The 14,887-nt window shown below is 37.4% G+C and overlaps 1 protein-coding gene across 1 annotated transcript; it reads left to right on the forward strand.

The window, feature by feature from the left end:
- Positions 1–448: 448 nt before the first annotated feature.
- Positions 449–14,697, forward strand: CTBS (chitobiase). Its single transcript, XM_055586911.1, has 7 exons — positions 449–625; positions 1,783–1,921; positions 2,394–2,602; positions 5,742–5,913; positions 7,454–7,551; positions 7,898–8,044; positions 13,305–14,697. Exons 1-7 carry the CDS (start codon positions 449–451, stop codon positions 13,494–13,496), a joined length of 1,134 nt encoding a protein of 377 aa, XP_055442886.1. The 3' UTR covers positions 13,497–14,697.
- The last annotated feature ends 190 nt before the right edge of the window (positions 14,698–14,887 follow it).

The raw sequence follows: 14,887 nt of genomic DNA on the forward strand, positions 1-14,887 counted from the left end.
AAGGTCCACTCCCTCTCTTATCTAAAGCACTGTCGCTTGACTGGCTGATACGAGTTCGTGTGTTTGAGACAAACACCTAGCCCAGGCAGGGTTAGAAGGCAGTCAGAAACCTCTCCTGCTTCTAAAGCCTGCCCAGACTACTTGCTTTTTAATTTCCTTCACGAGGCTCTTGTTGTTCAGTCGCTCAGTCGTGTCCGACTCTTTGCGACCCCATGGACTGCAGCACGCCAGGCCTCTCTGTCCCTCACGCTCAACATCTCCCTGAGTTTGCCCAAGTTGGTCTGCAAGGCGCCGGAGGCTCAGAAACTTCAGTGCCTCCTTCCGACAGCCCAGATCCCCAGGGCTTGGAGACCGCAGCCTCCCTACCCCGCCCCGCCTCCCCCCTCCCCTCCATAAAGCAGGCCCCAGCTGGGAACCCGAAGGTACCGTTGCCTGGTGAGCCGCTAGTATGGCACGGCTACAGCTAGCAGGGAGCCGGCGCCTCGTTCCCTTGCCCCGCCGGGCTCCCAGACTCGCTCCGCTGCTGCTGCCGCTGCTGCTGGCGCTGCCCGATGGGGCGAGGGCGGACTGTCCGTGCAAGGTCCCAGCGCTGTGCCGTCCCATCACCTACCGCCCCGACTTCGAGGTCAGTGGCATCCCTCTCCCCTGACCCTCCGGGTCTGGTCCTCACAGGGCCCTCAAAAGACTTTGAGTAGAAGAACGGAGCCGGAAAAAGAGGTGTTGGGGGGTAGGGGGGCGGAACTAACTTTGACTGCTCGCGGAGGACCTTTCTATTCACGGATTTCCTTGAGGAAATTTGGGATCAGAGAGGTTGAGTAACTCCTCCCAGGTCTCACAGTTAAGTATTCCAACCCAGGCCTGAATCCAAGACCCTTGCATCAGCCTGCTGTGTTTCTCCTGAGGTACTCTGGCCAAACAAGCAGGCCTGTAAGGAAATAACTCCCTAAGTAGCAAGACCTATTGGTTTCCAAGAGGATGAGGATGAGTTTGAAAGAATCAGCACTGCCGCGCGGTCCAGTGAAAGACTGAACGTGCTCCTTACTCTACTTTTCTATACCTGGCACCCAAGAAGGGGGATAAAAATAGGTCTTTAATTTTCTAAAATGCATACCTAAAATATGTATATTCTCTTCTTAAAATCCTTTCCCTCGGGATAATTTCTCAAAAGGGCTTCAAGTCCTTTCATGATTTAACCCTGACTACCTCTCTCTGGTTCATTGTCTTCCTCCAAATTCTAGGTGTCGGCCGAACAGAACACCGGGCTCTCTGTGCCTCCAGGCACTTGCCACTATTTCTTCCTAGCTTACCCTCCCCTGCTTTCCAGACCCTGCTAATTTCCTCTGCCACCAATTAATTGGGACCCGTATATCTAATTGGAGAAGGCAATGGCACCCCACTCCAGTACTCTTGCCTGGAAAATCCCATGGATGGAGGAGCCTGGTAGGCTGCAGTCCATGGGGTCGCTAGGAGTCTGACACGACTGAGCAACTTCACTTTGACTTTTCACTTTCGTGCATTGGAGGAGGAAATGGCAACCCACTCCAGTGTTCTTGCCTGGAGAATCCCATGGACAGAGGAGCCTGGTGGTCTGCCGTCTATGGGGTCGCACAGAGTCGGACACGACTGAAGTGACTTAGCAGCAGCATATCTAATTCATTCTTGTACTCTCACTGTCTACCAGTGCCTGGCATATGATCGATGATTAATTAATATTTCTTTGGGTGGTCAGAATGGTATTCTTCCTGGTTTAAGTGAGGGTGCTTATTCCTGTTGTTTTGGCAGGTCTTTGTATTTGATGTTGGACATAAAACTTGGAAATATTATGACTGGTCACAGATTACAACTGTGGTACTTTTCTCAAATTATGACCCAGAACTTATGTGCCATGCCCATGCAAAAGGAGCCAGAGTAGTGCTAAAAGGTAAGGTGCAACTTCAACCAGATGTGTCTACCCAATTGGTAAGTTTAGTTGCATCATCTGCTATCTCGATTTCCAAAAATGTTCATGTTTAGCATCCTAAAATTAATCTTACTGTTTAATTCATTTTTCAGGTAGAGATATTTTTAAAGCATCAAGTCAACCACCATATGATTTGGGCAAAATATTGAGTCCTAATTAGCATGATGACCCTTAGCTAGCCATAGCTCACAATCTCTGTTTTTAATCTGAGAATATTACTAAGTATTCATAATGGTTATTTAGAGATCAGTGACATTTTCTGTGATTTTGATGTATTATTTCTTCATTTGGAAAACTTAAATTTGAGGCTGAGCATTCAAAAATTATGAGATGTTTTAAAGATATTTGGATCTCTTTGGAATGGGTTTGTGAAATATATTTTATTAAAATGTGGAAAGCATGTATGTACAAAAGATGTCTATTTCTTCCATAGGAGATGTATCTGTAAAGGATATCATTAATGCTACTTTCAGAGCATCCTGGATAACTCAACAAGTTAAGCTGGCCAAAACACAATATATGGATGGAATTAATCTAGACATAGAACAAGATGTTGCTCATTCATCACCTGAATATTATGCATTAACTGCTTTAGTCAAAGAAACCACCGACTCTTTCCATCATGAAATTAAAGGATCACAGGTGAAAATTCATTTGCTGTTTTCTGGAAACCCCTTGTTTTTCCTCTCAAAATTCATTAAGGTAGAATCTCAGTTTTACTGAGTAGGAAGAGTTTCAGGACATCCTAAAAAATTTTCTGGAACTTTTGAGGTTCTTAACTAAAAGAGTTTTATAAAATTTTAAGGTGCCAAACCTGTTCTTTATTCACATAAGGCTACAACACTGGAACTGCCCTACCTGCTTGCCTTGCAGCATGGTTAGATATAGTTAGAAAGGCAGAGGAAGGACTCAGTTGGCCAGGCCCTGCTTTCATCAGTTCAGGACAGAAACAGCTTTTGCCTAAGAGTAGAGATAGTTCTGGAGAAGTGTCTCACTTGCTCCATAGACTCTGAATTACTTTGCAAAGCACCCATGGTCCAGTGAGACTCAAACCCTAATTCTAGGAACTGTATTTTTATCAAGAGTGATAGGTGGGTGATTCTGGTCTAGTTGGTCAACATGAATTTGAGAAGCACTAGAAAAATAATAGACAACATAAAAATTGATATCTCTGTGACTGCATGCAAGTAGGGAAGGTTTGTCAGTGTGGAATTCAGTTTTCCAGAAAAGTACACTTTAGATCAAGAATAGCAAATACCTGGCATGCAGGTTACCATACTCTTCTTACAAATTTTGGCCTCAGAAACTTTTCCTTCATTCTCTAGATTGCTTTGTTAATAGGGTAGAATTAATGCGTGGGAACTTATTTGCTAGTCCTGATTAAACTATAGTGAAAGAACAAAGAGGAAGAGACTGAGCAAAGACTTGGCAGTATGAGTGTCTATTTCCATGGGCAAGTAGAACAATTTGGGCTATTACGTCAGGTTCATATTAGGTAAGGCAGTGGGAAGTACGGTTGTCAAGCTGAGCCAGATTGTCACACAGAACATCCAGGATGTCACACTGAAGAGTATGCATTTGATTCTATATGTAATGGGTAAAGTGTGTAGAAAGTATCTGGGGAAGATTATTTATGGTAGTATGTAAAATTGTCTAGAGGAGACTTATAAAGAACCCAGTAATCCAATAACTTAGAATTTATGGTTTGAATAGGGATGATGGCATAACCCTAACCGGAGAAGGCAATGGCACCCCACTCCAGTACTCTTGCCTGGAAAAACCATGGATGGTGGAGCCTGGTAGGCTGTACTCCATGGGATCGCTAAGAGTCAGACATGACTGAACGACTTCACTTTCACTTTTCACTTTCATGCATTGGAGAAGGAAATGGCAATCCACTCCAGTGTTCTTGCCTGGAGAATCCCAGGGATAGGGGAGCCTGGTGGGCCTCCGTCTCTGGGGTCGCATAGAGTCGGACATGACTGAAGCGACTTTAGCAGCAGCAGCAGCATAACCCTAACACTCAGAAAGTGTTCATTGAACTAGTGGATAAATGAAAAGGAAGGGGCAGAACAATTGTGAGAAGCTATCTAAAAGAAAATGTGAGATTAGCTATAGGATGAGAGAGAAAGAGAGTCAGAAAAAGCCCCTAAGTCCTTAAACCGGTGAGCAGAAAGAAAAAAAAAAAAAAAAAAGAGCCCCTAGAAGGAGAAATGAATTTGGGGGAAAATATCATAATTTAGGATTATAGAATTTGTCCTTACAGAATTAAACAACTAGAAGGGCTCTTGAAGAATTCTTTCTACACTTTCACTGTTATAGTTGGAAAACAGACCACATATTTAAAATGAAATAATCTAGTTATATGAGAGCCAATATAAGAATCAGTCTTTTGATTTCTTTTCTAATACACTAACACTACCTGCTAAAAACAGTATGAGATTAACCATGACAGGAAACCCAGTGAAACTCACTGCTCAGAAGAGAGGCAAGGACTTGCAAAATGAATTTAAAATTTACCTGCTTAGAGGGAGTCACTTTCTCTATCACCTTATTATACTTCCATTTTGTAAGAGGAGAGAGTGAAAAAATGAAGTCCAATATGTAAAAATTTCACTTTATAACCTATTTTGCTGGAGAGATTTGGGGAAAGCCTGTACTCACAAAGCAGAGCTTTCCTTAGTGTTAATAATGAGAGAGTTATAGAGAGAATTTTGAGAAAGTCCTAAGAAGAGTTAAGTAGAATAAATTGGCCAAAGTGTAAAAATTTAACTAAAATACCTCAACTTTTTGTAATATTAATCAATATATTTATTGAGAGCCTAATTAAGAAGAAAACTTTTAATGAAGTTTCAGAACATTTGCAGGCATATATAATACTCAATTTTGGAGAAGGAAATGGCAACCCACTCCAGTGTTCATGCCTGGAGAATCCCAGGGACAGAGGAGCCTGGTGGGCTGCCATCTATGGGGTCGCACAGAGTCAGACACGACTGATGCGACTTAGCAGCAGCAGCAGCAGCAGCATAATACTCAATTAAAGCAATAAATCTTAAGAGGCTTATCCTTACCGAGGACTGGCTCATATTCAAAATGAAAGATAATTTATCACTCAAGTTTTATTTGAATATTTCCATAAAATCAACCTTTTAAGTGACTTGTATAACATTTTGAGTTGATTAATATATACTAGTAGCCATAAAATACAACTACTCTTTAATTATAATATTGGACTAAACCTACCAGGTAGCATAAAAGGAATCAGGAACTCAAACTCCCAACACAGTCCAGTCAGCTTGTGCCAAGAGATGACCTATGTAACTTGCACGATATTTTAAAGAATTTTAAAATTTGAATTCTTTCTGTGTGTTTTACTCTCTAGTTGCTTATAGACCCTACCATACCCTACTGTGAGTACATGAATTTTCTTTAATCAGTTGAGTTGCCAGTCTGTAGGCATTTGAGTTTAAAACTCCTCTTCTACAGTGTGCCCGCTCCTGGTCATTGTACAAGTCCAAATATTTCCTGGTCCAAATATATGTCCATTATCTATATCTATATATGTCCAAAATATTGTCCAAAACACATGTCTGGGTCAGTCCATGCAGGCAAAAAATACATTTCTTAGAATTGTTCTCATTCTATACATGTCAAACTCTATGTTCATACACCTAAGTGGTTCTTTTTGGGGGATAATATGAAGCAAGAGAATATATAATCAACAAAACATCTGCTGTAACATTCATATTTGATCATGTTACATAAAATGGTTTTTCTACAGGTAACCTTTGATGTACCTTGGGGTCCAAACTGCGTAGGTGCAAGGTGCTATAACTATACCGGAATTGCAGATGCCTGTGACTTTCTCTTTGTGATGTCTTACGACGAACGATGTCTGGCCTGTTCACAATGTATTGCAGGAGCCAATTCTCCCTATATTCAGACACTAACTGGTAAGAAATCACAAAGTGATCATTTATCAGTAATAGTAATTCTATAACCTCAAACATTAAGATATGTTTTAGTATTTCTAAGTCATTTGTATATGTTTTCCATTTGTAACACTTTCTTAAAACATAAAAACCTCTTAATTTGAGAGCTTTAAATTTTATAAAAATTTTAACATTTTCAATTACTTCTTCTAAAAGTCTTGTCAGATAGGTGTAATAAATTAACCCTCCATTATAGATGAGATGAAGGGTGTTAAGATCTCATGATTGCATGGCTATTAGGTAGTGTATGGTTGGGATTCAAGCAGATGTTCTTTCAAGTCACAGCTCTTTTCAGAAAGTTACCCAAAGAAGATATTTGCTTATTTAGAATTTGACAGAATTTTTTTGTTGATATTATAATATCAGTAAAAGATTCATTATCACGCATGTTTGGGAAATGATGCATACTCCATCCCTCTCTTGGATATTGAACAGTACATGGTAACTTTAAAGACTCAGAAAAATGGCAAATTACTCAACTCATCCTAGCTAATCTTGGAACATGTCTTTGTGGGAAAACATATTTTGCAGCATGGGTAAGAAAAGAATTGATAGGACCATGGATTTATTCATTTTTCTCTGTTTCCTATCTATAGATTATCTGCTACCGAGTAATATAAGGTAGCTATAATTCATGTGTATAGTTCAGTTCAGTGTCTCAGTCGTGTCTGACTCTTGGTGACCCCATGAACTGCAGCACGCCAGGCCTCCCTGTCCATCACCAACTGCTGGAGTCTACCCAAACCCATGTCCATTGAGTTGGTGATGCCATCCAACCATCTCATCCTCTGTCGTCCCCTTCTCTTCCTGCCCTCAATCTTTCCCAGCATCAGGGTCTTTTCGAATGAGTCAGCTCTTTGCATCAGGTGGCCAAAGTATTGGAGTTTCAGCTTCAACATCAGTCCTTCCAATGAACACCCAGGACTGATCTCCTTTAGGATACTGATAAAATGTGAAACACTTGTGCATTCAAGAAGCAGTTCTGAGACCCCTGCCAGAAAGTTTGACTTATACAACTTTTTTAAAGCTTTAGAATCTAGGATATCAAATCTGTGCCTTAGTAGTTAATAGACACAATTAACATCCTTTCCTGAAATGTGCCAGTGTTCTTAAAATAAATTTTGTGAATTTTTTGCTTCAATTTGATTTTGATTGTTTCAAATGTTTTCTATTAATTTGCATGCTGCAACTAAAAGAGCTGCATGCCGAAAATAAAAGATTCTGTAACATGCCACAACTAATGATCCTGCATACCGCAATGAAGACTCAGTGCAGCCAAATAAATAAATATTTTATGAAATGAATGACTTAGAAAGTGATACAAAATTTATAGACTTTAAGGGATGACTTTTATAGTATATTAGAGAAACACTGTAGTGTCTTAAATAAATGTACCTGTTTTTACAAACTTGGATTCTGAGTGGTTACATAGCTTGTATGAACACATTAGTATATATATGAAGAGAAAAATAATATGCTTTTTCTGTTCCTATTTGATCAGGCTATGATGACTTCATCAAGATTGGAATTAACCCTAAGAAACTTGTAATGGGTATTCCCTGGTATGGTTATGATTTTACCTGCCAAAATCTATCAGTGGTAAGAACAGATCATTTCTTATGTAATTTTTTTCTCTTTCTAGAGCTTGGTTTGTTTCCTCTATATAAACTTTACTTTATTTAGAGTTTAGAAACTTCTCTGTATAGAATACATATACTTTATGGAGAACTTCTTTAATATAGTTTAGGACTAAATAAATAATTAAATCCCACAAGTGTGTGAATATTTCTATATATCTATTTAATATTAAAATTTAACTTCAATTTGTATAGATTATCTATTTATAGTTTATATTTCATGTATAATAATTTTTTATAATTTTTTATTTGATTCTGAAGATTTGCTTAATTGATAATCTATAACATGAACATTTTTGAATTTATAGGATCATGTTTGTACCACTGCAAAATACCCTTGTAGAGATGCTGTACATCATCAAGTGACATATCAAAAAATTATGAAGCAAGTAAATAGTTCTACTTCTGGAAGACTGTGGGATAAAAATCAGCAGTCTCCTTATTATCACTATAAAGTAAGACTATCCACAAGTTACAAATCTTTATTAGTTTTCATGATTGCATGTTTTCATAATTACATATTTGATAGTAAGATTTTCTTCTATCAGTTTTCTTATAGGATACAACATACAGACTGCTGTTTACATGAGTAGACTTGTGTTTGAATCTGGGTAATCAGGAACTTGACTTCCCTTGTGAGCAATTCAAGTTATGCTAATAGTGGAACAGATAGATCTGCATGGGCCACTTGTCATTTTAGATGATATAATAAAACCATGTATATCACAAACAATTTTCTTAAGAGTTGACAATTGTAAATGATGTCTGTGGCTTTTGAAAGGACTTTGGACCAAAATAGGTTACTTGCTCTGAAAATCTCCATTTTTCAAAGCAGCCTCACGATTCTTATGAGGCTGTTATATTGGAAGAAATGAGACTGAGACTAGAAAACGCATCATCATGCACTTTACAATGGAAAATTGTAAATCATTCCAAATTTATCCCACAGTTCAAACTGTGATATTAAATAAATTATAAACAATATTAAAAATTAGAGACTGAAAAATATTACAAACAGAAACTTGAAGAAACAGAGTAAATGACTAATAATTCTGTCAGGTAGTTTTTGATAAACAGGAATTGCCATACTGAAGGGATAAAAAAAGTCATATTATCCATAGTTTACCTTTAGCATAATAAAAACTTTTCCACACCTCAAAAATTTTTAAATACAAACCATCTTTGAATTTGCCTTAGATTATGTTAACTATTAAAGGAAGCCTAAAATGATATGATGAATGTTAAATCCAGCAAGAATGTATATATATTTTTCTGATAGTCTGATATCAGACTACATATATACATATGTATATATGTATATATATACACATATATATATAAATGACTACATATATACATATTTAATAAATTGTAATTGATGTACATGTACATGCCTGTATATCATTTATGTAGAAAGTTTTAGTGTAGAGCTTTTTAAACTTTAGAATCTAGACTCAAAAGTATAAACTTATTAATTAAACTTGGGTATATTGTGAAGGAGAAGGATGAGATGGTTCGATGGCATCACCGACATGGGTTTGGGTGGACTCCGGGAGTTGGTGATGGACAGGGAGGTCTGGCGTGCTGCGGTTCATGGGGTCGCAGAGAGTCAGACACGACTGAACAACTGAACTGAACTGAATATTGTGATCCTGTCTTTACCAAACAGTATTTATAGAATTTTGTTCTGGGAACTGTTAATAATACATACACACACACACACACACACACACACACACACACATACACACATACATACACTCGAGTGGTTACTAGTGGGAAGATCAGGGAGAGGGCAATATAGGAGGTGGGGAAGTGGGAGAAACAAATTGTTGGGTATAAGATAGGCTCAAGGATATATTGTACAGCACAAGGAATATAGCCAATATTGGAAAGTAACCTTCAAAATTCTGTAATTTTAAATTTTAAAGGTCACATTAAATTCTAAAAGAATTTACTAAACCCCCCCCACACACACACACACAAATACACACACACACCATAGCCAAATATATCTGGAAAACACTACATACTGTAACTCTCTTGAAAATTTATAATATATAACATAATATTCAAGGATTTGAGATGTAAATTTGGAAAACTCAGCAGTGGCCACAGGACTGGAAAAGGTCAGTTTTCATTCCAATCCCAAAGAAAGGCAATGCCAAAGAATGCTCAAACTACTGCACAATTGCACTCATCTCACACGCTAGTAAAGTAATGCTCAAAATTCTCCAAGCCAGGCTTCAGCAGTATGTGAACCGTGAACTTCCTGATGTTCAAGCTGGTTTTAGAAAAGGCAGAGGAACCAGAGATCAAATTGCCAACATCTGCTGGATCATCGAAAAAGCAAGAGAGTTCCAGAAAAACATCTATTTCTGCTTTATTGACTATGCCAAAGCCTTTGACTGTGTGGATCACAATAAACTGTGGAAAATTCTTCAAGAGATGGGAATACCAGACCACCTGATCTGCCTCTTGAGAAATTTGTATGCAGGTCAGGAAGCAACAGTTAGAACTGGACATGGAACAACAGACTGGTTCCAAATAGGAAAAGGAGTACGTCAAGGCTGTATATTGTCACCCTACTTATTTAACTTATATTCAGAGTACATCATGAGAATTGCTGGGCTGGATGAAGCACAAGCTGGAATCAAGATTGCCCGGAGAAATATCAATAACCTCAGATATGCAGATGACACCACCCTTATGGCAGAAAGTGAAGAGGAACTAAAAAGCCTCTTGATGAAAGTGAAAGTGGAGAGTGAAAAAGTTGGCTTAAAGCTCAACGTTCGGAAAACGAAGATCATGGCATCTGGTCCCATCACTTCATGGGAAATAGATGGGGAAACAGTGGAAACAGTGTCAGACTTTCTTTTTTTGGGCTCCAAAATCACTGCAGATGGTGACTGCAGCCATGAAATTAAAAGACGCTTACTCCTTGGAAGGAAAGTTATGACCAACCTAGATAGCATATTCAAAAGCAGAGACATTACTTTGCCAACAAAGGTTCGTCTAGTCAAGGCTATGGTTTTTCCTGTGGTCGTGTATGGATGTGAGAGTTGGACTGTGAAGAAGGCTGAGCACCGAAGAATTGATGCTTTTGAACTGTGGTGTTGGAGAAGACTCTTGAGAGTCCCTTGAACTGCAAGGAGATCCAATCAGTCCATTCTGAAGGAGATCAGCCCTGGGATTTCTTTGGAAGGAATTATGCTAAAGCTGATACTCCAGTACTTTGGCTACCTCATGCAAAGAGTTGACTCATTGGAAAAGACTCTGATGCTGGGAGGGATTGGGGGCAGGAGGAGAAGGGGACGACAGAGGATGAGATGGCTGGATGGCATCACTGACTTGATGGATGTGAGTCTGGGTGAACTCCAGGATTTGGACAGGGAGGCCTGGTGTGCTGTGATTCATGGGGTCGCAAAGAGTCGGACGCGACTGAGCAACTGAACTAACTATAGTACATACGGAGAAGGCAATGGCACCCCACTCCAATACTCTTGCCTGGAAAATCCCATGGATGGAGGAGCCTGGTAGGCTATAGTCCATGGGGTCACTAAGAGTCGGACACCACTGAGTGACTTCACTTTCACTTTTCACTTTCATGCATTGGAGAAGGAAATGGCAACCCACTCCAGTGTTCTTGCCTAGAGAATCCCAGGGACGGGGGAGCCTGGTGGGCTGCCGTCTATGGGGTCGCACAGAGTCGGACATGACTGAAGCGACTTAGCAGCAGCAGAATAGTACATAAAGTAATTTAATTGTTTGACATAGAATCCTGTTTCCCAACAGTCTTAGAAACTTGCAGGGGAACAGTTTTTCATGGACATCAGTTTGGTAAATGGCTTATTTAACCAATTATATATAGTTTGGAAATACATATTTTAAAATAAATAGTTTACCCTATTATGTACTATTTTTTGTAATTCCTTATTTTTTTCCTTAATGCATAATAAGACATATTCTTTAAGATTTTAGAACTGAGGAAACATCTTGATGAGCCTTGAAAACTATTCATTTAATGGCACTTCAGACAGCCATCTAGTTATGACCAATTTGTTCTCCTTAATTCTTTGTAAAATTCCATAGCAACCCAAATCAAGTTTCTGTTTTTACTGAAGAGAATCATTGTGCTTTCTAAAGCTGTCTCAGCAATAGCAGCTTCCTCTTGCAGTCAATATTCTTGGAGGCATATATTCTGTAACCAGGCATATGTCAAACTTACAAATATCCAGTTTTTCATCCTTTGATCCTTCACTATTTGAGGTATTTGAAAATTTTAATATATCAAAAAGACTCAAAGTACTATTGGGTTAGCCAGAAATTTCATCCTGTTTTTGTAAGCTAGTATGGAAAGAAGCTAAATGAACTTTTTGGCCAACCCAATAGAATGATGACAAAATTCAAAGGGATATGTCTTTGGGGCAATATGTCTTTGCCCCTGCCTCTAAAAAAATAAATCTTTCTATATTTAGGGACAAGGTTTGCAAGTTGCCTTTTAATATCGAATCATGATTGATATTAGAGCATGTATGCCTTTTTCTAAACAATTTGTATAATGGGATATAAGATATAGTAATGAATCTGCTACACTTATATGTAATGAATCAGCTATACTTTTATATCCACAGCTTATTCATTTACCAAGTGACTACTATCCTTTAAAGCAGTCATCTTAGGAGATGATTCTAATTCTCATGGTGCTAGCATAAATAAAAATATTACTGATATTTGGAATTGCCTTTAAAGAGTTCCCCAGATGTATATAAAAATTAGTAAATTATTTTAAATTGCAGATTGTTCTATTTTTTACTTCCTATCTTTTCCCCTTCCTTTACCCTTTTGCTTAATTCTGCTCCTTTCCTCTTTCTTTTATCCTTTATCCATAGCTTATATACCTTCTAAAAGAGACTATGGTTAGTGCTAGATAGAGGCAAGTGGTAGTGGGGAAAAGGACTTTTAAGGAAAGTAAGCATAAGACCAATTTCTAGTTTGTGGTTCTTAATCAGGTGTGTGCCTAAGTCACCCATGGGGTCCAGACCCACAGGCTCTTAGACTCAATTCTGTAAGACCTAGAAAAGGAGATATTTTCTTCATCCATTGCCATTACCTTTTGATCTGACTGTTTCATCATAAACAAAGACACCTGTTGAGCTTCTAACTAGGTACATTCCCAGGAACTGTAAGTGAATGCAAAAAAAAAAAAAAAAAGTGTATAAGTTGGTTTTAGAAGGCAAAAGCAGTGATCCTCCTTAATCTTGACTACATATCAGAATCACCTAATGGAACATTAAAACATAACACAAAGAAACAAATATATGTTACAGCACTAGCCCTGGAAGATTTTGATTCGATAGTTTTCATGTGGTGTGGGTCCTAGGAATCTGTTTTTAAAAGTCCTCACAAGTGATTCAGATGTGAACAGCACATCTTGGTTGATAATCACCAAATCAGAGCAAGGAAGGAATCTTAGGACATGAGGAGGATTTTAAATAGGATATATTGGGGGGCTCATTTGTGTAATCTCTATTGTTATAAAAGTGCTACAGGCAATGATATCTAGAAAGTATCACATATAGAATGATGGACTGTATTATGCATGTCCTGAAAGTTTTATTATTTCAATTGTACCCTATTTGAATCATTGGATTTAAGAAACACTTTTTCCTCTTATTGTGTGGACTATTTTCAAGTTACATTTTATTTGTACAGGATCAGGCGGGCCATTTCCATCAAGTGTGGTATGATGACCCTCAGAGCATTTCTCTAAAGGCATCATATGTACAAAAACGTGGCTTACTCGGCATTGGCATGTGGCATGCAAACTGCCTTGACTACTCTGGAGATGCTATAGCAAAACAGCAAACTGAAGAAATGTGGAAAGCCTTAAAACCAAACCTGTGACCAGAGATGAACATCTTTTGTTAAACTATGAAGATTTAGAAAAATGATCTGTTTAAATCTATCTAGTTTCTGGAAGAGATTAAAAAATTTAGACCTTTTTTCATGTTCTTATATATTTTAGTTATTAGTATTCTCAAAAACAGATAAAGAACAAAGAAATGCTTTGTTTGAAATTGAAAAATACCTATGTATATCCTCTGTGTACAACAACATAAAGGTAAAGGTAAAGGTAAGAAGCAAGTCAACTTACCATGTCAAATATTCCCCTGTAAGAGTTGGGAACAATTGCTTTCAGAATTTTATTATGCTAAAATTTTAAATGATAATAAATGATAAAATATATACTTACAAATCAGTGACAATTTTTAAAATATGTATAATTTGAAGTGGAAATTGTTTGCCTAGGGATAGATTTTTAAAAATTTAGTCTAGGAATCTGTTTTATACTTTTTCAATAAATTTTAAACCTGCAGTTTTGTGTCTTTAGGTTCATCAAATTGATGCAAATAATTTTTCTGCTTCCTGATTCCTTATAACACTCATGCTCTTGGAGTCACTTGAATGAAACTCACTTAAGTCTCCAAAGGGGGAAAAATGAATATAAAAGATAAAAATACTTAGAAAATACAAGAAGGTAACTTAATAGTAATTTTTGAATTAGTAGGTTATATATATCTAATATTTACCAACTAAATTTTTTTTGAGGTTGTATCTGAAATGTTTACAAAAAACTTGATGTTGAACCCAGTTCTGTTCATTGTCATTTACCCTTCCAAATTATTAATATTCCTTCACTGATGGACATCTGTATATCCTGGTTAGTTTCGTTTGCATAGTTAAATTTTTTCAATTTCTATATCTGTGTTTTGATTATCTAAAGACATTAGTTTCTTAACTGTTGTTTTCTTCCTAAAAGAGAAATTTTGTGCAAAGAAATGTACAGGGGTCTATGTTTCCTTTCTCAAGCCATTTTAGAATATTGTGTTGCATTTATATTAATTCCTATAAGTTCTTAGATTAAAAATCTGCACTCTTAAACTCTGGATTTACATAAATCCTGCCTTCCCTGTGCATTCTGCCTTCTTCAAATTGGGATAAATGACGGTTGAGTCTTCTGTTATGAGAATAATTCATTTCCTACTTGTATGATTATTTATGGCAAAGTAAAACCAATCATTTTCCATAGAATTTGCTGATTACTATTGTCTTTGTATTTTTAAAATAAATTTAAAAGATTTAAATTCTCAGTACTAATCCCTGTCATAGCTGTGAATGCAAGTTAGACTCATTATTTTATTTTATTTTTTTAGATCAAACAGATTTTTAATTCAATTGTATGTTCTCATTAAATACAGAAATTATACCTCTATTTTATCTGTTATAAGTTACTA

The sequence above is a fragment of the Bubalus kerabau genome, chromosome 6 (assembly GCF_029407905.1).
Source record: "Bubalus kerabau isolate K-KA32 ecotype Philippines breed swamp buffalo chromosome 6, PCC_UOA_SB_1v2, whole genome shotgun sequence".
NCBI lineage: Eukaryota > Metazoa > Chordata > Mammalia > Artiodactyla > Bovidae > Bubalus > Bubalus kerabau.

Bases quoted from the DNA above. Each gene is read 5' to 3' on its own strand.
- CTBS (XM_055586911.1), top strand. From the start codon at position 449: ATGGCACGGCTACAGCTAGCAGGGAGCCGGCGCCTCGTTCCCTTGCCC. The intron at 1,922-2,393 runs GTAAGGTGCAAC...TTTCTTCCATAG, and splicing joins AGCCAGAGTAGTGCTAAAAG to GAGATGTATCTGTAAAGGAT. The intron at 2,603-5,741 runs GTGAAAATTCAT...GTTTTTCTACAG, and splicing joins ATGAAATTAAAGGATCACAG to GTAACCTTTGATGTACCTTG.